The 25,742-nt window shown below is 36.6% G+C and overlaps 2 protein-coding genes across 18 annotated transcripts in view; one reads left to right on the top strand and one right to left on the bottom strand.

The window, feature by feature from the left end:
* DLG2 (discs large MAGUK scaffold protein 2) overlaps positions 1-25,742 on the bottom strand; it is a 2,256,157-nt gene that overhangs the window by 1,179,974 nt on the left and 1,050,441 nt on the right. The gene's annotated exons all lie outside the window — the stretch shown is intronic.
* Positions 16,463-20,942, top strand: LOC108177199 (large ribosomal subunit protein uL23-like). The gene has a single exon (XM_070076296.1). The coding sequence runs from the start codon at positions 19,367-19,369 to the stop codon at positions 19,835-19,837; it is 471 nt and encodes a 156-aa protein (XP_069932397.1). The 5' UTR covers positions 16,463-19,366; the 3' UTR covers positions 19,838-20,942.

Below are 25,742 nucleotides of genomic sequence, written 5' to 3' on the forward strand. Positions count from 1 at the left end.
GGGCTATGTCAGGAGCCAGCAATACCATCCAGGTTTCTTATGTGGGTGGCAGGGATCCAAGAACTTGAGCCATCATCTGCAGCTTCTCAGGCACATTATCAGGAAGCTGCAGGAAGCTGGGATGTGAATCAGAGGTAAGATTCAATCCCAAGCACTTCAATATGGGATGCAGGCATCCCAAGTGATGGCTTAATGTGCTGTACCACAATGCCCACTCTTCCACGTAGTTTATTGGGTTACATAGTGTTAGGTATGGAATAGCTCGGGGTTCTGGCCTTTCATACTCCCAGAAATGAGAGACTGAAAAAGGAGACAGAGACTGACACCAACAGAGACAGGTTGCTTTCTTTGAAGCAAAGAGGTTGGCAACAGTCTGTTCTTGAGAAGAGACTGCATGCCCAGTGCGTTTAGAACTCGGGTTTTGATGTGGTTAAGGAAGGAATTTACCACGGGTGGGGGGGACAGTCAAAGGCAGCTGGTGGGAGAATAGGGGACTCCTTGAAGTCTTGGGGAACTTTCCCTTATCTGTTTCATCGCTGCCTTGTGCAGTTTATCTGCTTTGCCATTGGCACTGGAAAGAGTTGAGAAGGGTCCAGTTAGGCACCAAGGGTCTCAAAAGAGGAAATGGAATGGGGTGGGGAGGATGGGGAGGAGGGGAAAGGTACAACAAGTCCTTTACACAGAATCTGAGCAGTGACCAAAAGAGACTGAGATTTAGAAAAGGGCAATTATCATTCCAAAAATGACTTTCCTCAGCAAGGAGGACACTTTGATCCTATACTATACTTTTACTGCTATAGAACTGATATCTTAGAAATAAACGTATATGACACACATTATTTCCTCAAACATATTTCCCTTAAGAAGTAAAAGAAAGTTTAAGCGTCTTAAATAGTAGTGCTAAACTAATAAATTACTTCCAGAGTTTACCTATTTAATCTCTTCTCTTTTGGATGGGGCTTTATCTACATATATTTTAAATTTTACAGTTTGGGAGTTTGATACCAGTTAGATGCTAATACTTTATGGAAAATAAAAAAGTCAAGCTAAGGTTTGTTAAAAATATTTCACTGAATATTGAATAGTGTCCATGTTATCTTAGGAACAAATTAACACTATGAATTCATTTATAAGAAAATTCAGGTTAGTTCATAGTTTACTATCTGATATCAGTGAAAGATACAAAAGTCCATTTTCTCCTGTCCCCTCTGCTTGTGGGTCATCACCTTAGTGTGGTCTTGGTATCTTGATCACAGCATGTTCTAAGCATCCTTCCCTGAAATGTGCTTTACCTTTTCTGTTCCCTGTTTCACACACTGGAATCATCATCCCCATACTTGTCCAAGTCAGGAACCGGGGTTGTCTAACTCTTCCCATTTCTTGCTCCTTCACCCTTAGCTGCATCCGTCCAGCCAATCAGTCAAATGCTTGTCCAATTATACCTCATCAATATATCTTTGAGAAGTTCTTTCCTTGTGCTGACTCCATCTCTACCAAACTTCTCCGAGTAGGACCATGTACAGCTCTCTGCTGAACTAATGTTACAACTGGCCATCTGATTTTCTTTAAAACCCATTTTTTTATCATTGGTACTGAAGTTAGCCATTTAAGTCAACTAGATCTTATCATTGGCTTAATATCTTTATTGTTCCATACATACAGTAAAATCTGAGTTGTCCCTTGAGTTCCTTAACAGTTCATACAGACTTCTTTATAATCTAATCCCTCTCTGTATTTCTATATGTTGTAATTCCTTCTTTTATTAATATTAAATTATTTATACTTCTCCCTAATTGTACTCAGTCTTCCCACCCTCACCAAGCATGGAGCTCTCACATATTCTCCATGCTTCACCCAATCATCCTTTTTTAAATTACCTTCCATTAAGCAAACTCAGCTCAAACACAGCTCCTTTCAGGAAACTTTCTACTATCCCACAATTGCAGGGTTGATAACAATGGAATGAAGCTTCTCATAAGTTTCTATGTACAATTCTCATGTCAAATATCAACTAACAGTGTCCATGTGCCTCTCTCCCATTAACTTTTCTGGTCAATGATATTTTTCACATTCTTATTCCTAAAAATGATATGCTTTTTAGACATTTACGTAGATACAAATTATATATTTAGAGATACATTTCCATAGGGATAGTTCTGATTCCATTAAGAGGACACAAATCTACTTAAATTACATTCTAAAGGAAATTTCTTGACAAGATCTTAACCTGTTACACTTTCATTCACAACTAAATAATATGCAGTGCCAAACATTTAGTTTCCTGTGAGAAGCAGAAGATTAAACTACTGGGATTTTTTATTAAAAGGAAAAAATAGCATTATTAGTTCCATAATAAAACCATAATCAAAAATTGATAGCAATTAACCATGCAAAGAGGAGAAGTGAAAAAGGACATGCCAGGACTAGAACATACGTGCTAAGGTAAAAAAAATGATGTTAAAAAATGATGTGGTAATCCTAAATTTATATTACTGATATATGGCAAGGATGCTGGGATTTGGTAAGATGACTCTGTGGATGTGATGATAAAGATGCAAGAATATTCCAAATCATAAAGGTTCTAATGTGCTTAGGAATTTGAACTATATCTTAAAGTAATGGGAAGTCAGAAATTAGCAATGTGTTGGGACAGCATGAAGGGGCGGAGAGATGAGTTAAGTGAGTCCTGTAACATAATTCAGGCAAGAGATGATAAAATGCTAAATTAAAACAATGTCAATTCAGAGAAAGAAGAGCAGATGGAGGCATACTTGACAAGACTTGGTGGCTGATGGAACATGGGGGCTGATGGAGAACGAGTTGTCTGGGATGACTCCCAAGATTCTGGCTTTAGCAGCTGAGTGCCTGGAAGGTGCCACTCACCATGAAAGTTAGCATAAGTGAAGGAGGGGAATGATAATGAGCAAGTTTCATGCACGTCAAGTTTGAAGTCCTGAATAATAACAAGGGGAAGATTTCTTGTTGGGCAGACTTCTAACATGGAGGGAGAGGAGAAACAGTACCAGCAACTGAGATCCTCTGTGGTCCAATAAATTGTATATCTCCTTTTGCAGCATACCATTTGCAATAACGGGCTGCAGGTTTCCCCAAGCCACAGACATTTTCCCAATCATAAATACACTTAAGATACAGTAAAAATATATAATAAAAGCATAGGAATAGCCTAAGGTCTTGACTATAAAATTTACACTGATTTTTTTTTGGATAAAACAAGTTTCTAAACAAATTTCTAGCTCTTTGGCTTGCTCCTACAATCTCAATTTCACACTACATGGTCCCTTACACACACACTCCCTGAGGCACCTGTACATCATCCTTTAACTTCAGTCCTTCGGTGGAAACTTTTGAACAACACTGTACTAATGCAGTCCACTAAGGCAGGTCCAGAGTGATTTGGGTCCAACGAGCAGTCCTGTCAAAAGGTCAACCTAGAAGAATTTGATTCACCTTCTAGCTGGGAGTAAAAGGCAGCAAGCTACCGCTGTACTTGCACTCAGCTCTGTCTCCTCATATTTTGAAAAGACTGAAAGAATCCCTATTGAAACACTGGAATATGGAAAGAAGCATCACGCTGTATAGACATTACTGTTCCTTTGAAGTGTATACAGTACTTGGATTACTATGATATCTATGCATGAAAAATCATTCACAGATCTTTAATTCACTTCAATTCACACTAGGGATTACCTAAGAGGTCAGATGCTTCTTCTGTATTTAATTTTTACCTGCTTGCTAGAAAACACATATTATAAATTGTGCGAAAGAAAGAATTCCTTTCACCATCAACTAGCCTCAGTGTAAGGAACATCCAAAATACTCAGCATTCAGTTAATGGAGTTTCAGTGCAAGAAAAGGTGTTTTCATGAGTGCTAACCCAGCTCATGAATATCTATCTTAGAGAACTATAGGAAGGCCATTGTCCATCTTCAAACAAATTGATAACAGCATTTGTGGTTAAACAGCTGCTTCCTCCCTTTCTCATGGTCAAATTTGTCATTTATTTAATTTTGAAGTATTTATGAAGAGAAGCATCACCTTAGTAAGTGAACGTGATGAGAAGTTCTGGGGTCTCTTGTTAAAAGCCGTCCCTTTCTTGACCCATGATACACACTGTGACATGCATAGCACGGATATTCCCTTTGGAAGACTGAAAGAGTCAGTTTTTCAACCTCACATTCTCCTCCCAAGCCTTTCTTAGTAAAGAAAAATCTCATCATCATGTGCTATATTTATTTCATGTATGAGTCACTCTTATCATGATTATTCCTTCAGCATTAAGCCAATAGATTTCCCCTAAAGAAAGAGAGAGGGAGGATAAGAAATAAAAAAAAAAAAATTACTGAGCACAACTATAGGACAACTCTGTTAAACTACTTCTCAAATCTAATTTGTTTTAAAACCTTATAGGCACTATTACTCAAATTCATGTCAAATCTGTACTGAATGACAAGAAATTCTGTCAAAAACATATTGTAGCCATCTTTTAAAGTAGAGACAGCTTTTAAAAACCAGCATTTTTTAGGGTTCATGTTCACAAATAAAGAAACTAGAACTCTCAATTGATGTAACCAAGACCCACTGGAAAGTGCTAGGACTATAATTCAACTTAAGTCTGTCTGATGCAGATAAAGAAAGGTTGGTAAGATAAAGTTAAGTGAGATGATCTACATCTTCAAATTCCAATGTGGGATGCTGAATTTTTTTGAATAAATACTCAGAAACCGAGGTAAATTCTTGAGTTAAAGGGATGAGCATTGAATTTTAGGAAGAATCATTGAGTTTATCAGGAACATGGATTACAGGGATTAAAATTATAACAATAGTGAAGGTGAGAAATAGATTTTTTAAAAATTGGAATCATTGTTACCAAGAATAATGCTAAGTGAGAATAAGGAACTAAAACTGTAACTATATGGAGGCAATGAATTATTTCTCATATATAGATGGATATATAATGGTAAATATTGACATGTCTATCTATACCTATCTATCTACCTACAGGAATCCTAGTAGTATAAAGCTGAGAGGTGATTTTACAGTCTTTCAAATATAGGACAGACTGTTTGATAAATTATAAGACTAGATATTCTCTATAAAGTCAGGATCAATGGCGAGTGTGAGAAAGTAGGATTTAGGCTGGACACAAGGCCTATGCTAACGGGGTAGGACAGACACCCACATACATCTGCAGTAAGAAGCTCAGCAAAAGGCCAGATGTTTATTCTATTTTATTCCTTCTAAAGTAGCTGCTTCATATCAGATGATGTCAATCAAACATTTTTTAAATAATGTATTTTTAATAAAACTGAAGAATGTCTATTTCATGGTTTTGCTTTTGTTTGACCAAATAAAAGAAAAGGAGAGAAAGTCCAAGCATCCTCTCAAGTCTATTGTACCAGGTGATTTTGTGATTTTATGCTTCAATTCATCATTGCAATATTCAGAAAATAGCCATGATGGCAGCGCCTATCAATGACAGTTTAACAGTCCCAGATATTTCAATTCCAGCTAAGATTAGACTGTTCTTAAGTGTATCTGAAAGGAGTATGGTCGACCTGCTTCCCATGGCAGCATATGAATAAGCATTTGCTTCTAGTTCCACCCACTACTGCTTGCTCTCCTTGTTGCTTTTAAAAGCATCTGCTATCACAGATGCAGAAGAATGTCAATATGCACAACCACTTTGTTTAGAAAGAGTAATATTTCATAGCTGTCATCCCTTCAAAGTAAAACTCAAATCCACTTTTAGGTAACTCCAGTGCAATCAGTAGAGAAATCCCTACAGGTCCATCTTTGTTTTCATGGTTAAAACTTAAAAAAAAAATTACTTAACACACCCTAGGGTTTTACAGCTTAATATTTTTGATTGCATAATTTTTGATGTATACAAAATCATGTACATAATGGGAAGAGAAGTTTTGAAGCCCAGTATTAAAATTAAGACCAACTTAAAAACTAGAATGGTAAATATTTTGGTCTGTGCTGTGATACTGTGCCTCTATACCCCTTACACTCCAGCAGTTCTTGTACATTTCTAATATACCTTCTTTTTCATTTTCTTGATTTAGCACTTACATATATACCTACTCAAAAATATTGTTCAGATTGTTTTATGATCATACAAGTGTTATGATACTATATATATTTTTTCTTTTACTGGCTTTTTGCACTCAATATTATGTTTCAAATTAATCCTTGTTCATTCATTTTAATCTTGTATATTATTGGCTGGCATTGTGGCGCACTAGGTTAATCCTCCTCCTGCGGTGCTGAAATCCCATATGGGTGCCAGTTCTAGTCCCGGTTGCTCCTCTTCCAGTCCAGCTCTCTGCTGTGGCCTGGGAAAGCAGTGGAGGATGGCCCAAGTCCTTAGGCCCCTGCACCCGCATGGGAGACCAGCAGATCAAGAAGCACCTGGCTCCTGGCTTTGTATTGGTGAAGCCTCAGCCATTGCAGCCATTTGGGGAGTGAACCAACGGAAGGAAGACCTTTCTCTCTGTCTCTCTCTCACTGTCTGTAACTGTCAAATAAATAAATAAAATCTTTTAAAAAAACTTGTGTATTATTCCATTATGTGAATATTTCATAAATTATATTTTTATTCTCCTGTTGATATACATTTGTGTTTTTTCCGGGTTTGGGTTTTTTTTTTCCTTTTAGGAACAATGATGTTACAAACAATGTAACTTCATAATAACCACTATAGTGTATATAATTAGGAATGAGAGTGTTATGTTTTAATATTAAGCTTTATAAAATAATGTCAGTATTTTCCAAAATGGTTGTATCTACCAGTAATGTAAAAGAAATAATGTCATGAGTATTTCATAGTGTCAGATTTTCTAATTTTATGCTTATGTAATTGAGTATAAAATGGTATTAGGCCTAATTTGGATTCCTTTATTATTTGTAACATTTGGTACCTTCTCATATATGCCCACTATTTTTAACATTGTTTTCTTAAATGTTTGGTGATATTCATGATGACGATTTTTCTGCTCAATGGTTGTTCTTATATTTATTGACTTGAAGGAGGTTTTTTTTTTTTTTTAATAGCACCGTTAAAACCCTATTTTAGTGTAATACATGCATATTATTTTCATGATATGCATTTCCATGAACTTTTTGGAGACTGCTCATATAATCCGTCAGTTTTATCCCCACTGGAAGGGCAACAGGAACATCTCAGTTTCCATTTACACTTGCTTTTGTGCATAACAATCACTTTAGGGCAAACAGTAATTAGTGTGTAATGAACAGTGTCCGATTTGGATCAGCTTCTGAATTACCATCTAAATGTGGTGAAAGCAGAAAATTTGCCACAATTATTGCTGCTGTAAAGATTTCTTTGTCTATTACCTCTTGCCCAAATTATATAAGCTTAGAGCCTACAAGTACCATATCTTGAACATTTAAGATTCCTGAAAGTACAGACTTTCATGCCTTGAAATAAGACAGGCAGTCACTGACTAAGTACACACTGGTTAACTAAAAATGACAGTATTCAGAGTAACAACATTTTACACAATATCTTGTATAATATGACTATTTTCTGGGAGTAGGGATTTATGATATGTAGGAGGAATAGGAAATGAAGATCTAATTTCAAATTCTATAGTTTAGGCCACTGGCAAAGTACTGAAAAAGGTGTTCGTTACCTTATATTGCTATTGCTCACTCAATAGATGCTGCATTTCTAACCAAAATATCCCCAGGCCTATAAGGCTGTAAATAATGTAGAAGTATCTCCCTCATCAATAGACAAGGTAAATTCAATGTATGAGGCTTCTGCCATAGGGCGCACTGTTTTACATAAGTAGCAAGCATCCACCCTAAACTAATAATGCCAAGAATAGTATAGTAAATGCATAAATCATTCATATAGTCATTGAGTGTCAAGTACTGTGTACTGTACACAATTGTTTGCACTATGCTTTTATATGATTGGCAGTGCAGGAAGTTTGTTTACACCAGCATCACTACAAAGTTGTGAGTAATGCTTTGCTCTATAATCTCATGATAGTTACAGCAATTTTTCAACAACATTATAATCTTATGATACCACCATCATATATGCCATCCACCATTGACTAAAACATCATATGGCGCATGGCTGTACATTGATTAACCAAACTTAATACATTATCCCTCTTAGTAGTATTTTTATCTGTTCTACTTAATATGACTGGTTTAGTTCTGTAATTGATGCACAGTTATTCTTAAGTGTTGAAAATTAACTGAAATGTGATCCCTGTTGAACATGGGAGTGGGAATGGGAGAGGGAAGAGATGTATAATTTGGGACATGCTCAGGCTGACTTGCCCCAAGTGGTGGAGTTGGAAGCATACCAGGGGATTCCAATTCAATCCCATCGAGGTGGCTTGTACCAATGCCATCTCACTGTTCCAGGTGATCAATTTCAGTTCACAGTTGGTCATGGTGGAGGGACTGGGAGTCAAAGGGAGCACATAGACAAGTCTAGTACCTGCTAACGCTAACCGATGGAGTAAATAAAGGGGAGAGTGATCCAACATGGGAAGTGAGAAACTCAGCAGACTCATAGAATGGCAGATGTCCTAAATAGCACTCTGGCCTCAGAATCAGCCCTAAAGGCATTCGGATCTGGCTGAAAAGCCCATGAGAGTATTTCAGGCATGGAAAGCCAAGACACTCTGGCAAAAGATCTCTGTGAGTGAGATCCCAGTGGAAAGAACAGGTCTTCAAAGAAGGAGGTACCTTTCTCTGAAGGGAGGAGAGAACCTCCACTTTGACTATGACCTTGTCTAAACAAGATAAGAGTCGGAGAACTCAGAGGGCTTCCATAGCCTTGGAAACTCATGACTGGAGCATAGGGAGATTACTGATGCCATAGACAGGAGTGTCAATTGGTAAAGTCAACAACAGGAGTCACTGTGCACTTACTCCTCATGTAGGATCTCTATCCTTAATGTGCTATACATTGAGATTTAATGCTATAACGAGTACTCAAACAATATATTTCACTTTGTGTTTCTATGGGGTGCAAACTGTTGAAATCCTTACTTAATGCATACTAAACTGATCCTCTGTAAAAAAAAAAAAAAAAAGAAAAAGAAATTATCAATTCCCAACTTGACTCTCACTGGGATTAAACATGACAATAGGTCTGATCTGATTTCATCATCATTTAAAAAAATCATCTATTATTTTTCACTTTATGTTTCTGTGTGGGAGCAAACTGTTGAAATCCATACTTAATGTATACTAAGCTGATCTTCTCTATATCAAGATAATCGAAAATGAATCTTGATGTGAATGGAAGGGGAGAGGGAGTGGGAAAGGGAAGGGTTGTGGGTGGGAGGGACGGTATGGGGGGGAAGCCATTGTAATCCATAAGTCGTACTTTGGAAATTTATATTCATTAAATAAAAGTTTAAAAAAAATAATAACAGAAATTTAAATTCTATGGTGGCCGATGGGAGCACAGAGGCAAATGAGACATGGGCCTGCTCTTACAGTTTACAGATTAGGGAAAAAGTGATGTGAGAAATCAGAAAGGCAAACTGGACCACGAAGCTCTCTGACTGAAATACCACAAGACTTACTCAATTCTCTCACAGTAGAGTCCACCATTAATTAATATTGTAGAAAACTATTCAGCATGAAAGTTCCACATAAAACTTCCTGTGTCATCTTTCATCCCTTCCCCCTCCGTCATTTTATAAGATGTAACATTTTGTCACAATTCCCCCCACCAACAATAATCCTATGCTCCATGCTTTTGTCACACACCTAAAATGCCCTTCCCCAAATGCACACTTGCCTGCCTAACAAATGCTATCTTATGATGGACTTTCTCCACAAAAGCTTTCTTATCCATCCAATTCTCCAGGGAAAATGGATTCTGATTTTGTCCGTGCTTCCATAGACTCCATGAGATGTATGTTATAAACATTACAATATGTATCGCTGTATGGCATACCCATTGTCTTTCTCTATTATATTTTAATACCCATTAGGGAAAAGACTGTGCCTTATTTATGTCTTTATCCTAAAGCACTTCACTGAGAACTTGAGGCAATAGGCAACAGTAATCAAGTGTCATTGCATTTAGAATTACCTGGGAAGAGTTTATAGATTCTGATGCCCTGGTTGCATATTAAATCAAATCAATCAGGATCTGCAAGGACCCAGAAAGCAGGAATTTTAATGCTTCCCAGGTGAAGCAGAGTTTAATAAAAACTGAAACCTGTTGAGTTTAAGGTTTAGTGAGTTATAGTGACTTCTCTGAGAATGGTTTAAACTATATGATGTGGACATAAAGCAGAATTCACTGAACTAAATTGGGAGCTAAGAGAAAGTGAAAGGAAATACGTGTAGACCAGCAGAATGCTAGTCTCTTGAGTCTCTCCCCATAGCCAAGTAAACTGGGAAGCATATTTTGTCCCTTTTCAGTGGTATTAGCATATTGAACACTGAGCAAGCATTCAACAAAGAAACCTGTTTAATGTTTAATCCAGTGCTTGCTAAATTTATTTCACTTTAGAACACTGCTTTTCCCCATCTAACACTAATTAATTTTCCAGAGAGATGCCAAGCAGACTTTTTCTTTCAAGAAATTAGGTGATAATGGAAGTGCGAGTAAGGGTGTAGCTTAGTGGATGGAAAGGATGGTTTAAGAGAGGATTTCATAGCTTGAAAAAGAAGTAGGGGGCTGGCACTGTGGCGTAGTGGGTAAAGCTGCCACCTGCAATGCCAGCATCCCATATGGATGCTGGTTTGAGTCCCAGCTGCTCCATTTCTGATCCAGCTCCCTGCTATGGCCTGGGAAAGCAGTGGAAGGTGGCCCAAGTCTTTGGGCCCCTGCATCCGTGTGGGAACACAAGGAAGAAGCTCCGGGCTCCTGGCTTCAGATCATCACCAGTCTGGCCATTGCAGCCAATTGGGGAGTGAACAGCCGATGGATGACCTCTCTCTCTCTGCCTCTCCTCTCTGTATGTAACTCTGACTTTCAAATAAATAAATAAATCTTTTTAAAAAAAGAAAATAAAAAAATGGGCACATTTGCAGAATGAGAAAAAGGAGACTTGGTGTGGGAAAAATTGAAGATTCCACAAGAAATGTTCCTATTTATTTAGCTTTTGTGTGAACTGTACAGTTCATCTATGGATGGGTTTTCTTTTCCCAGGATTCTCTTCATTAATAATCACACAGCATCCAAAAGAAGGCAAGAAAACATCAGTTTGCATTCTAAGATGATATTCATTCATGCCTCAACATTCATTGAGCATATTATATTCTGTGTGTCTGGTCTTGGGAGTAAGGGGATGCAAAAAAAGAAGTGACTACTCTATTTGTTATGCCAACAAAGGCCTCATTCAAGAAGTACAATTTCAGTTGAGTTTTTAAAATAATTGAAGAATTTATTAGGAAGAAAAAATGATGACAAACAGAAGAAATCATGAGAAAAGGGCATATGGAAGCAAATCAGCAGTACAAAGAAAATTATGTGTGGGATATGAGCTAGACTAACAGAACATGAGACTGGGAAATTAGACTAGGCAATACATGTAAGATCTTTAAATGACATGTACGGCAATGACTTTGAGATTTATGAAGTATAAAATAGGGAATGACGTGCTATATTTGTCTTACAGAAAAATCACTGATGGCAGTGTAAGTGACAGACTGGAGGTGGAAAGACCTGCTACAGAGAGACCATTTGGAGCCCATTACAATTATGGGACCATTGTAGGTTTCCATGGATACAACTAGGCATATGGGATTATTTAGTAACAGCATGGAACATCATGTGATCTTTATTGGTTTAGAGAAAACCTCCTATCTCAGGACACCTGGGCACCTTTCCAAAATATAAACTCGGTATTTAAATCAACTGCTGTTATGAAAGTTCTTTGGGATAATGTAGATGACCTTCATGCAAAAAGTAGATCAAAAATGTAGATCATAAAAATCACAGCAGTTCTTTATAAATTGGATATGTAAAATGATATTTATTTTGAATTTTTAAGGGGGTATCTCATACCTGTTATGGTACAAAAGTTTTATTTAGGGATTTTCTTTTAGGATACTATCAAAAGTATCTTATTGAGAAGTATAGCCATTGTAAAACTACCTCTTGCACAGGTAAAACTCTTTCATAAAGAGAGAACTTGTTTTCTGCTTTTTGGAATGAAACAAACATGCAAGAAACTACAATGCCTAATCCAGTAGGGGAGTCACACAGACATCAGACAGATTTTACAAAGAAGAATCACCACTCGATACTCGATTCAAGATGGTAATAATTTCACAGGTTATTCCTATCTCAATTCTTCCTGAAGCTCTTTCAAGCTTCATTCAGACTGGCTGATGAAAGCTTAATATGCTGTCTTTAAATATAAATAAGAGCACAAAAGAAGAAATAATGGCACAAAATCATCCAGTATTCCAGGTGTGTTCTTGGTTTGAAGTCATATATTGAAGATTAGTTTTGAAATATGAAGGCATAATAATTTTTATGGTCTATTTTTTATGTTTAATTTTAAAGAAGTAATTGGAGTTGTTTAAAACCCAGACTGTAGAGTGGGGAAATTAACCAAAAGAAATCTTACACAAATACAGCATCGTAGGGGTAAAAGTTAAAGGAATATTAATATAGAAAAATACAAGGAACTCTCGGAGGAATTTGAAATATATATGTATATATATATGAGATGATTGTTTAATATTTTATTCTTTCCTACATGCACCTATCATTGGCTATCTTTGGGGGGGATAAAATATGTATTAGGCAAACTGCAAACTACAAATGTTTCTCATCATTTACATAAGTGTAAAACTGATAACACAACATTCCCCATTTTATAACATAAATCTCAGCCTTCTTCTGTTTAAATTCCTAAAGGAAAGAAAAGGTGTGAGTGGCAATTATCAGACCAACGTAAGAACAATCAGCACTATGACTAAATGGAGCATGCAGTAACTGAGAAGGTTTGTGCTGTCCTTCATGGGTGGAGCTCTGGCAGAAGCTAAAGGACCACTGAATTTTTACCACCAAAAGCTTTAGATACAGACTAGATGATTCTCAATTAAATCTTGATTTTGGGATTAATGCTCTTAATGAGAGTTAAACTGAGTACTGTATTTTATGAAAATCTTCACTTTCCTGATCAATAATTCAAAATACTATGTCTGTAAGACCTCCTAGGTACCAGGTATGGAGTTGGGTATTGCAGATTCTGTGATGATATTGAAAGACTGAATCTCTTGGAATCATGGAGCTTTAGAGAATAACTGAGAAGAAAGGAAAGTAAGCATTAGTTACAAGGAATGATGATGAGAGGGGAAGCTCTCTCCCTTATAACCACTATTATTATAATCCAAATATATATTTATTTCCTAAAAATTGATACTGATTTCAAAAGCATTTAATTTTTCTCAAACTGGGTTCTACAAATGATAGAATCCAAAAATTATATCAAAATATTTTCTTTCCATGAGAAAAATGAGGCTAGTAGTGGTAGAAATGATGTCTATTAAAGGAGATAAATATATACATTCTTCCAGTCTCTAGTATTGTATTATTTGTAAAATTCAGATACTTTCCAAAAGGAAGGCTAGATGATATGGCTGTGGCAGTCACAAACCATTAGAGCAGCAGTCAGAGTCATTAGATGTACATAAAATCAATCTGAAAACTTTGCTTTTGAACTTTGTAATGGATGGATTAGGCCAACACCTTCTGAATCTATCTAGCCATTAATTACAGCATGACTAAACTTTGACCATGGCCTTGTCTAAATATGATCAGAGTCGGTGAACTCAGGGGCCTTCCATAGCCTTGGCAGCTCATGACAAGAGCCTAGGGTGATTACTGAGGCCATAAACAAGAGTGTCAATTTGTTAAGTCAACAACAGGAGTCACTGTGCACTTACTCCTCATGTAGGATCTTTGTCCTTAGTGTGCTGTACATTGAGATTTAATGCTATAACTAGTACTCAAACAGTATTTTTCACTTTATGTTTCTGTGTGGGAGCAAACTGTGGAAATCTTTACTTTATGTATGCTAAACTGATCTTCTGTATATAAAGAGAATAGAAAATGAATCTTGATGTGAATGGAAGGGGAGAGGGAGTAGGAAAGGGGAGGGTTGCGGGTGGGAAGGACGTTATTGGGGGAAGCCATTGTAATCCATAAGCTGTATTTTGGAAATTTATATTCATTAAATAAAAGTTAAAAAAAATTGAGACAAAAAGCATCATGTGACTCAATGTGGAAATATCCAGCCCCACCTAGAAGTAGTCCCGTTATTTGAAGGGGGAAAAAATATTCAATGAAATGTGACCCCTACCCTGAATAGCCAGTTTCAGGGGGAAATGTGAGAGAAGCAGAGAAAGAAAAAATAAGTAAATCAGTAGTATTATGAGAATAACCCTAGTTAAATCCAGAGTATGAGAAATTCTCCAGTATGTGTTTCCTAGCTAATTTAAAAGGCATAAAATAAAAGCAGGGGAAATTGTCAGATAACACTTAAGGTTATACCAACCATAGACAATACATAGATCTTGGGGCCAAGCATTTGGAATGGCAGTTAAATTTGCACTTTGAACACCTGCCTTCCATGTCACAGTGCCTGGGTTCAAGTCCTACCTTTGCTTACAATTCCAGTTTTCTACTAATACACACTCTGGGATACAGCAGATAAAGGCTCAAAACTTGTACTCCTGCCACTTACATGGGAGACTGAGTGATTCCTCTGCTCTCTGCTTTGGCCTGGTATAGTCCTGACTTTTTGGAGAATAAACCAGGGAATAGAAGTGTCAGTGTCTCTCTCTCTCTCTCTCTCTCTCTCTCTGTCTGTCTCCCATGTCCTTCAAATAAATAAAAGTAAATTAATAGGGACAGACACTTGGATCAACTTAAGTCATCGCTTGGGACTCCTACATCTACTATCACAGTGCCTGGGTTGAGTCCTACTACTCACCTCTGATCTAGCTTTCTGCATATACTGGGAAGCAGAAGATGACAGTTCAAGTTTTGGAGTACCTGCCACCCAGGTGGAGGACCTAGATAGAGTCCTGGGTCCAGGTTTCATCCTAGCCCAGCCCTGGCTATTTTGTGAATTTGGAAAGTAAACCAGCAGATAGAAGATTTCTATCAGCCTTCTGAATAAAATAAAGATGAATAAATAAATACCATATAAATCTTGGTTGGATCCAAATTAAAACAAACCAACTGTACAAAAGATATTTTAAGATATTTTGGAAATACTAAGCAAGGACATAATATAAAAATATATTCATAAATCATTGTTAATTTCATTTAGTTCGGTAATTATATTTTACTCATATTAAAATAATATATTTTAGAAAAGCATGGTGATGTATTTTTGGGGGTAGAATGACATGCCTTAAGCTATTCTATCAAATAGACATTCAAATAAATGGAAAGGAGTGGGGAGATAAAACAAGGATGTGAAAACAGGAGTTAATCACTTTGTTTTCTTTATGATGAAGTGTGTTTGAAAATCTTCATGATAAACTTTTCTTCAAAAAAGCATTTCCCTTTGGTGATGGGGAGTTATGTCTGACTTTCAAAGATTAGGAAAACGATAGGGGCTATAAATAGGAAGACTTCATAATTTAAAAATCTTTGAGATTAAAAAACAAATCTAGTACATGAAGCAATAAACCATTCCCAGTAAATTGTGAAAAACTAAAACCAAAAATAAGTGAGGTCTTAGGGACTTACTTTGATGGGGTTTGGTAACAGGTATAGAGGTCCTTCTGAGAGATGAAAAAAGGGGTAAGATGGAGTGGTTGATGTCTGAATGTGTCCAATAGTTCAAAAAAGCTGAGTACAAAAACCCCTTTATATATCAATGCATTTTACTTAGATTTTTCAATTATTTCAGACATGGCCAAAGTAATAAAGCTAAATATTAAAAATCTCCAAAATTTTGAGATGGCAAAAGGGGCTGGCATCACAAGTATAAACACTAAACAGGACCGTGAGAAGAGGAGAAACTCTTTCAATGTGATAAAAAGGGAGCAGAAGGCAGGTGAAGAAGGTAAGGAATTGAGATTGGTGGGAAAAGATGTGGGAGGTAAAAATTATATCTTTTTTAATTAATGAAGTTTGGACAAAGATCATTGTTTGAGAGGGAGAGGAATTATTATAGTGACATGCGATGGAACCTAGACAGCATAAGACAAATGAATTTAAGAATATATTGAAGGATGGATAGAATCTATTTCAATGGATTAGAAATTTTCATGCAATAATGAATTGTGGCAATAGGAGTACGTGAGTGAGTAAGCTGGAAATACAGAATATGGTAAAGAGTCACATGAAGATTTCAAAACAGGTACAATTGTTTGTGATGACAAATCCAGGTGTTATTTGCAGACGAGGGTAGCTGATCTGGAGTTAAGAAAAAGAGGCCGGCGCCATGGCTCACTTGGCTAATCCTCCGCCTGCGGCGCCAGCACACCGGGTTATAGTCCTGGTTGGGGCACCGGATTCTGTCCTGGTTGCTCCTCTTCCAGTCCAGCTCTCTCCTGTGGCCCGGGAAGACAGTGGAGGATGGCCCAAGTGCTTGGGCCCTGCACCCGCATGGGAGACCAGCAGGAAGTGCCTGGCTCCTGGCTTCAGATTGGCGCAGCACGCTGGCCTTAGCGGCAATTTTGGGGGTGAACCAATGGAAAGGAAGACCTTTCTCTCTGTCTGTCTCTCTCTCACTGCCTAACTCTGCCTGTCAAAAAAAAAAAAAAAAAAAAAAAAAAAGAACAAAAACAAAGATCACTTAACATGAAAAGGTCAAGCAATTAAGGGCTTGGAGTACTAGATAGTTTAGGTGAATATTGAAAGCACTGAGTGAAAGTGGAAATGGAAGATAGAACGAATCAAAGATTCAAATTCATATATATGTATATATATATATATATATATATATATATATATCTGGTATGGGGTTAATGGTGGGGGTAACCATAAGGATTTTTGAAGACTATAATATTACTGCAGAAGAAGATCTCCAAGAAGTAAATGTATTATACAAACTTTTCCAACATTATTTGAACAGAGAACTTTAACTTTAGCTTTCCAACGAGTAGTGGAATTATTGGGGGATGCATTTCAGAGAAAATTTTTTTTGAACTGTAGATAGCAAAAAATTAGTTGGTCATAAAGTCAATTTGATTGATCATACCCTACCCATTAGTTAGTTACAAATCAGAACAGAATATGGTAGGATGTAGAGACGCACTTAAATAAATGATAGAACAGCACTTGCAAAATATATGTGGAAGGAAAGTGACCTAATTTCACCTAATTCCAGAGCTGGAAAGTGTGTTTATAAAAATAGCAATAGTAACTAAAAAAAGTAAGGCTTAGTCAATATATATTTTTTCTTACATATTTATGAAATCTCAATAAGGTAACTGTTACCTTGCCTTTTAACAAATGGTGAAATGGAAGCTCAGAAAGTTTTATTAAGGTGTTCAAAGCTGCAGAGAGATTGGCTAAGCTAGATTTTAGACAGTGGTATGTCTGATCCCATAGGGTGTGTTTTGTGTTGGGCCATGCTGTTTTTACAGAAGCCTTGCCCAAACTCTTTTTCCACTGAATAGAGGACTAAGAATTTTGCTCAGAGATAACCAACTAGCACTTCTAGAATCCAGGAGTAGAGTGCAGGTTCCTTAACTCCAAATTCAGTACTCCTCTATCACTAAAAATCTTAAATTGAAAACTCTTTGGTATCTAATCAAAACTTGTAGATAAATCTCTCAATAATTGTGATAAATGTAACCCTCCTCCAAATGCGTTAGAGAAAACAGATATTGAAGGGAACTCTGTAGAAGAATCAACTTGAAGATAAAAGATAATCTTGTAATGTAAGGAATTGCTTTTAACTTATCAGTATTTCTGGGTCATATATTTGTTTAGATGAAAAGTACCTATGCATCTTAGAAGTCAATGTTCAATTTTACCTTCACATTAAAACAACCTGGGAGTTTAAAACAAACAAAACAAAAAAACCTAACATAAAACTGCAATGGAGATCAATTAAATCAGGCTTTTTGCGGGTAGGTTCAGAAATCAGCATCTTCTAACACCCCCGAGGTGGTTTCATTTTGTATTCATGATCTATTTGGCTAATCCCATTTAACTCTTTCCATTTCACCTAATTCCATCCATCATTGAATTTGAGAACCTTTTCTCAAGCACAATACATAACCAAACTGTTAAAAACACCAGCATGTAGGAACTCTGTTCATATTTTGACTTCTCTACTTCTTTTAAAAATATTCTAACTCAGATCTTGGGTCATTCACTAGTCATGGTTTTACTACTACTTCACAGGTCGGTGCTCACAGGTGGAACTCCTCCTTCTATTCTTGCTGCGTATTACAGGTCCATCTAGATAGAATGAGCTTTGCTCTAGATGTTTGGACCAATCTTCTCTTTCTTACTGTTATGCTTTTGCTATGGAGAAGTAAGCAGAGGGTTCTTCTCTGGGGAGACTGTCTATGTCTGACTCTTCCTATCTCTTATGTTCTGCACCTGAATTTGGTGTATTCCGGTATTGTAGTTTCATAAAGGAGGTGCTGGGATGCCTAACTTACACCTCGAGGCTTAAGTCCCAGTAGCTTTCTCACCTTTCACCAGCACTGTGCCTTGGGAGCATGCAGTCTTTTGTTATAACACACTATTCTGAGGACAACGGGGGTTCTATCTCTTATGTATAAATTTCTTAATTAGAAATCCCCTGGGAAGGAGGACACGTTGCAGGGAAGGGTTAGGACTTGTCTGAGTCCCTGGTCAACATATCACCATGAGAAAAAAGAAATTTTAACCTCAATCCTAAGCATTTGTGTAGAGTTTTTAAATATTTATCTGTCATTTCCTCCCTCTTCGTTCTTAACAACAATCCTGTAGGAGAGCAGAATTGTAATTTTGATTTTTATAAAGATTTATTTATTTACTTGATAGGCAGAGTTACAGAGAGAGAGGGAGAGGAAGAGAGGGGTCTTACATCCAATGGTTCACCTCCCAAATGACTGCAATGGCCGGAGCTGTGCTGATCTGAAGTCAGGAGCCAGGAGCTTCTTTGGGGTCTACCACATGGGTGCAAGAGCCCAAGGACTTGAGCCATCTTCTACTGCTTTCCCAGGCTATCAACAGGGAACTGGGTCAAAAATGGAGCAGCCAGTACTCAAACCAGCACCCATATAAGATGCTGGCACCACAGGTGGAAGCTTAACCTACTACGCCACAGCTCCAACCCTGTGATTATTTTCTATAGATTAGCAAATTCAGGAATATTGTGGTTAAGACTCTTGTTCCAGCCTTTTCACCAAGATGGCGCCGAAGGCGAAGAAGGAAGCTCCTGCCCCTCCTAAAGTCGAAGCCAAAGCGAAGGCCTTGAAGGCCAAGAAGGCAGTGCTGAAAGGCGTCCACAGCCACAAGAAGAAGAAGATCCGCACGTCCCCCACCTTCCGGCGGCCCAAGACACTACGCCTCCGACGGCAGCCCAGATACCCTCGGAAGAGCGCCCCCAGGAGAAACAAGCTTGACCACTATGCCATCATCAAGTTCCCCCTGACCACGGAGTCAGCCATGAAGAAGATAGAAGACAACAACACACTGGTGTTCATTGTGGATGTCAAGGCCAACAAGCATCTGATCAAACAAGCTGTGAAGAAACTCTATGACATTGATGTGGCCAAAGTCAACACCCTGATCAGCCCTGACGGAGAGAAGAAGGCGTGTGTGCAGCTGGCTCCTGACTATGATGCTCTGGACGTTGCCAACAAAATTGGGATCATCTGAACGGAGTCCAGCTGGCTAATTCTAAATATATGTTTTTTCACCATAAAAAAAAGAAGACTCTTGTTCCATACATAAGCTGGTCATGGGGCTACAACTAGAAAACACATCTGTCTCCAAAGGTGAGCTCTTTTCATATGTCTTCCTTATTATTTTGTCAAACCCATTCTTAGGAATGTAAAAAGGGAATGTATAGCAAGTATTTAATATCAAAATCTCACTTTTTAGCAAAAGTAAACCAGAAATTATGAGTTTCTTTGTTTTTAACCTAGCTTAGCATTCTTAGATGTCTCTCAAATAACAACAGAGAACTGTTCATATCCTGGAAAAAAAAAATGTGTAAAATTAAACCAGAGCTTCTCGCCATTTGTTATAGTATAAGAAAAAAGAAAGCATTGTCTCTTATCATTTATCCTCCAGATCTGGAATATGGTAGGTATTCAATAAAGGTTTAGATGATTACAACAGAAGATCCAATGCCCAAATGATAAATAACTTACCAGAAAGTAAAATGTCTTATAGTAGACCATCTTTCTATATGAATATTTTAAAGAAGATCTTTATTCTCTTCATTATGCCTGATTATGTGTATGAAGGTAGTGACTCAGCTACGGTGATGCTATTACTGCTATTGTTTTTATTGAGATTGTACACAGGTAATCAGCATGCATTATCAAGCAAGGATAATGAGAATGATGTTTGGTGTTGACAGGTTATTCTGGAAGCTGCTGTGATGCATTTGCCTCTGAAAGAATCGTTATGGGGGAAAAAGAAAATTGTCCTTCAATATGGACACATCTTTCTGGAAATAAAAATAGCTATCATTATGGAATTAAGAAGCATTGGAAAAAACACCCACAGATATTGCTCTTTGGAGAAAGAAGTTAGTAAATGCTTTCTGGAAAGAAATGCATGAACGCTATTTATCATTTTAGGCTTTAAAAATAATTTTAACCTTTGACACAGCCATCATTTCAAATTTAACAACTTATTCTAAGTAAATGATCAGAAGACAAGACAGACAATTATACAAAAATATGTTTGAGAGCATTATTTATGACAGTGAGAAACTGGAAATTGCCTAAAAATACAATAAGAAATAACAAGATCTGATACCTTCGTCGAATTGAATTCTAATCAATGATTAAAACATTTTAAAGGAATATTAAATGACAGAATAATTATGGTGACATTAAGTGAAAGAGGCAAGTAAAACAAATTATTCTGATAATCCTATATAAATTACATATATATATATATATATATATATAAATTCCCTTGAATGAGCATATTTGTAGTTAGAATGCTGGAAAAACACATTCCTTACTAATTTTTTTAAAGAGTTGTAGTAGAAAATAGAGTGGACATTCAGTTATGAAACCTGAGTCGCAAATGGACTTAACATACTAGTCTTTTCATTTCTGTAATCCTGGGCCATTCAAGGTTTCAATTTACTCTTTTGTTAGTAGAGTGGTATAAATACCAGACGTCTAGAATTCAAACATCTTTAGGGGGTCCATCAGATAGTATAAAGGCATCAGGAAAGCCAGGTTCAGAATTCATTCAACAAATAATTACTGAGTGCCTTTTAGATGTCAAGTACTGTGCTAGGCACTAGGAACAAAGCAATGGGAAACACAGATGTGGCCACCCACTTGTATTAAAAATCTTAATGCTTTCCCTAGAGTTGGAGGAGTAGAGAGGCCAGCACTTTAACTGCATTATCTTTTTACAATCTCTCAACAACTCTATGAAATGCTTATTATTTCTTCAATTTCTCCACTCTATTTAAAAAAAGCAGTTCAATTTCATAAAGCTATTAAATAATAGGAAAGTATTAAGTAACAATATTAAGCAACAGAACCCTTGTGATACCAAGCAATCTATTCACTCTTCCTGTCAATTTCTAAATAAGTAAGAAAGAGACAATCAAAAGATTATACTGCCTTATACTTGTTTTCCTTTCAACTCATAAACCTTTTGATTCTATTTTCTATCTCCATTTAATTCCTTATACCATATACCAGTGACCCTATCTTCACACATTAAAACAATCTATTTTCCTATTATCACCAAGATTCAGGTGTAATTTGATTTTGTTTTCATTTCCCTTTAAAGGTACAATGGGGAACTAGAGCAATCAACTTGGGGCTCTAGAATATTCTCATTTGGATTCTACTTTTTATTTTGCTTTAAAAAGTCAGTTTCCTCAGCATGTTATCAGCTCTGCAAAAAATCTTAAAAGTCTGCTAACAACTGTCACCTTGAATACTAATTCATTCGGTGTTTCTTCACAACAGAGAATTACTGTTGCTAAGTTAAATTAAAAAAAGAAAGAAAAAAGTACAAAACAATTTACAGGAAACTAAAACCCAAAACTAAATGACAGACTCGCATTATATAATAGTCTTTTACAGACACATTAGCAAAATTAGAAAATTCTAATTTAGAATAAAATCCAGCTTATCTTTGAAAGAAATAAAATGTAAGAAGATATTTAAAAATGAATAACACAAAAGCCTAGGTTAAATGCATCACTGGAAAACCTCCTTTAAGTCTTCTACTGAGAATAAATTGCTCTTTCCATGGGTCCATGGTCGTCCCAGAAGATATGATTGGAATTCTTAGGTGTTTTGTCAACCTATCTGGAACTTATTGATGTAATTGTCTCTATCAATAAATATTGAGCTGTGAAAAGGTTGTAGTCAGGTTATTTGCATCTCTCTATGCCCAGATCATGATACCAGCACATAATAGGCCATGTATATATTATATGCTGAGTATCATGAATATATGTATATATATATTTCTAAATGAACAAATTAATAATTCAAATACATCCTTTCTACTGGGAATATGACCTAGAGCAAGAAATTTACCTCTGAATTTCATCAAACTCAGATGAGTTTGCTCATCTCATCTGAAGAACATAAAGTACTAAATATGACAGGATGTTATCAGTCTAAGAGTTCTTTATGATAACCATGGAAGTACACAGATAAAAGATAATCTGTAGGGGTCATGAGTAAGGGCCAAGATCAGTCACTCAGCTTTATTCCATTTTCTTAATGGTTTCATCATTTTCCTAGTCCCCAACCCCTGAAAGTGATTCATCTTTGCCACTTCATTCTACTCTTTGCCGTTATGTTGTCAGTTCTCACAATACATCTTAGCTCCTTCATCGTTTTATACCAGATTATCCACCTTAGCCACTTCGTAGACATTTATTAAATAACTACTATCTGCCAGACACTGTACTAGGTGTTATAGGTACTCTGATGAACTTAATGGCCTCAGCCTCCAATCCCATGAAGCTTATATTCTAGTATCATCTAAAGGCAAACAAATTGGCAATGGAAGAATATTATCTACCTCATTCTGTGATAAAGAAGGTTTCACAAAATGTTGACATCACTATCACCACAAGGTCTACAACACAAATGTCATCATTAACCTCCTCTCTACATGTAATACTAAACTGCTACCATGTACAATGAACTATTCCTAATGATTTTCCTATATTAATTTACCAATTTGCACAAAAACCTTATGGAATAAGTACTATTAGTCTCACTTTACAGATAAGAATATTTTAGCAGAATTACTTTGGCATTATAATGGTACATATGTAATCTAACATTTAACTTTAGGGCCTGTGACCTTAACGAGTAATACTGCTAAGTTATTCTTGGCAGAGTGGACAGTGAAAGAGAGAGACAGAGAGAAAGGTCTTCCTTTGCCATTGGTTCACCCTCCAATGGCCGCCATGGCTGGCGCACTGCGGCCGGCACATGGCGCTGATCTGGAGGCAGGAGCCAGGTGCTTCTCCTGGTCTCCCATGGGGTGCAGGGCCCAAGCACTTGGGCCATCCTCCACTGTGCTCCCTGGCCACAGCAGAGAGCTGGCCTGGAAGAGGGGCAACCGGGACAGAATCCGGCGCCCCGACCAGGACTAGAACCCAGTGAGCCAGCGCCGCTAGGTGGAGGATTAGCCTAGTGAGCCACGGCACCGGCCCGCCTAAATTATTCTAATATAGAGGATAAACAAGAGTAAGAAAAAGAAAATCACAGTTAATTCACCAAGAAGTTCAAATAGTTAAAAGATAAAGAGAAGGATATAATAGTGTAGTTGAAGAAAGCTCAATATGCATAGATCCTGATGTGTGGGTGGGTGTATGGAATGGAATAGATAATGATGATAACAAAGCTGGAGAAGCTACTAGGTACTAAATTATGTAGGGTTCAAGAAGTAGGTATTTATATTTTGAAACCGACTATTGAAATCGCCTTCCAACTGGCATTCATTATATTGAACTAATTTATGTGAGGCTACTATCGTTCAGGCAGTATTCTAAGTACTAGAGATACAGAATGCAACAAGATAAGCAAGATCCTTTATGTTAGTAACATTAAAAAAAAAAAAAAACTAAAAAGTATTGCTAAGTTCTATGTTGAACTGAAAGAGGATGTAATGGGAAATCATAAGGTCTACTCCAGCTCATAAGTAATGCCTTCTCAGAGGTTATTGTCTTTCATTTTTTTTCTTTATATTGATTTTATTTACTCACAAACTTGCAGCCAAATTATGCCCTAATAATGTTTTAAATAGTTTTTCAAAATACTTTAAAAATATATGTTCATTTATGAAATGTAGATACATTTGGGGTACAAGTGAAATTCCTTTTTATATCTATTCTGAAGTAATAACTATTGGTAAACTTTTTGGTATATAAGTTTCTGGATAATTTTTGTCTATGTAAATATTCTATTTTCACATAAATGAAGTTAAACAACATTTCATATCTGTTTTTGTTTTTAAAAAAACATATGATAAACACTATTCAAGGTTAGTACATAAATATATAATTAATCCTTTTGGAAAACCACAACTAAAAGCATTTTGCTAAAAGTTTATGCAATAAAATATGTAATATAATTCAATTACATGGCACCTTATAAGTGTGTACAAGTTAATGTGTAAGTTAAAAAAATACTCCAAGAATGGACTTTGCAGTTGATACCAATGTTATATAGTTTTATACAACATACTAATATATATATATATATATATATATATATATATATATATATCATGGAAGGTTATTTTTCAGCATTGAGCAATTGTAATCTTGGAATTAATTTTTAGATGTGGAATTGCCAAGTATAGGTGAATGCACACATCAAATACTAGTATATTGTGCCAGATTGTTTTCCAGAATGCTTTGGCCAAGTTAATTTCACTTTAGTGAAGCTGGTAGCTATTTTATAAATACCAAAAAATATTAAATACCTTTAAAGTACTAATCACCTTTAATCTTTAAAAATAGGTGTTTATCTAATAGATAAAAATAATACTGCATTGCTTTAAATTAGATCCCTTTGTTAATGATATTTGACATCTTTGGATATAAGCAAATTTTCATGATCAATCTATAACATTATGGAATTCAAAAAAGCAAAGAGGGGTCAGTGTTGTGGCATAGTGGGTAAAACTACTGCTTGCGATGCCAGCATCCCATGTAGGCACTAGTTCAGGTTCAAGTTCTTCCTGCTCCACTTCCAATTCAGCTTCCTGCTAATGTGCCTGGGAAAGCAGTGGAGGATGGCCCAATTACTTGGGCCGTGCCACCCACTTGGGAGACCGGGATGAAGTTCCTGGCTCCTGGTTACTGACTGACCTAATCCTCTAGCCATTTGGTGAGTGAACCAATGGACAAAAGATTCTCTCTCTCTTTCTCTTTCTCTCTCTGTAAATAAATAAATCTTTTAAAAAATAAAAGAGAAAGAAAACTCTTCACTGTCCAGTAAAAAGGTGCTCAAACTTAAAATGATATCCATGATCCTCTGTCTACAATTTACTCTTCTAGGCTTCTGGTCTATAATTTGCTTGCAAAGCTCCTGAAGTTCCC

This window comes from Oryctolagus cuniculus, chromosome 1 (assembly GCF_964237555.1).
Source record: "Oryctolagus cuniculus chromosome 1, mOryCun1.1, whole genome shotgun sequence".
Taxonomy (NCBI): Eukaryota; Metazoa; Chordata; class Mammalia; order Lagomorpha; family Leporidae; genus Oryctolagus; species Oryctolagus cuniculus.

Coding starts and splice junctions, on each gene's coding strand:
- LOC108177199 (XM_070076296.1), top strand. CDS start 19,367: ATGGCGCCGAAGGCGAAGAAGGAAGCTCCTGCCCCTCCTAAAGTCGAA.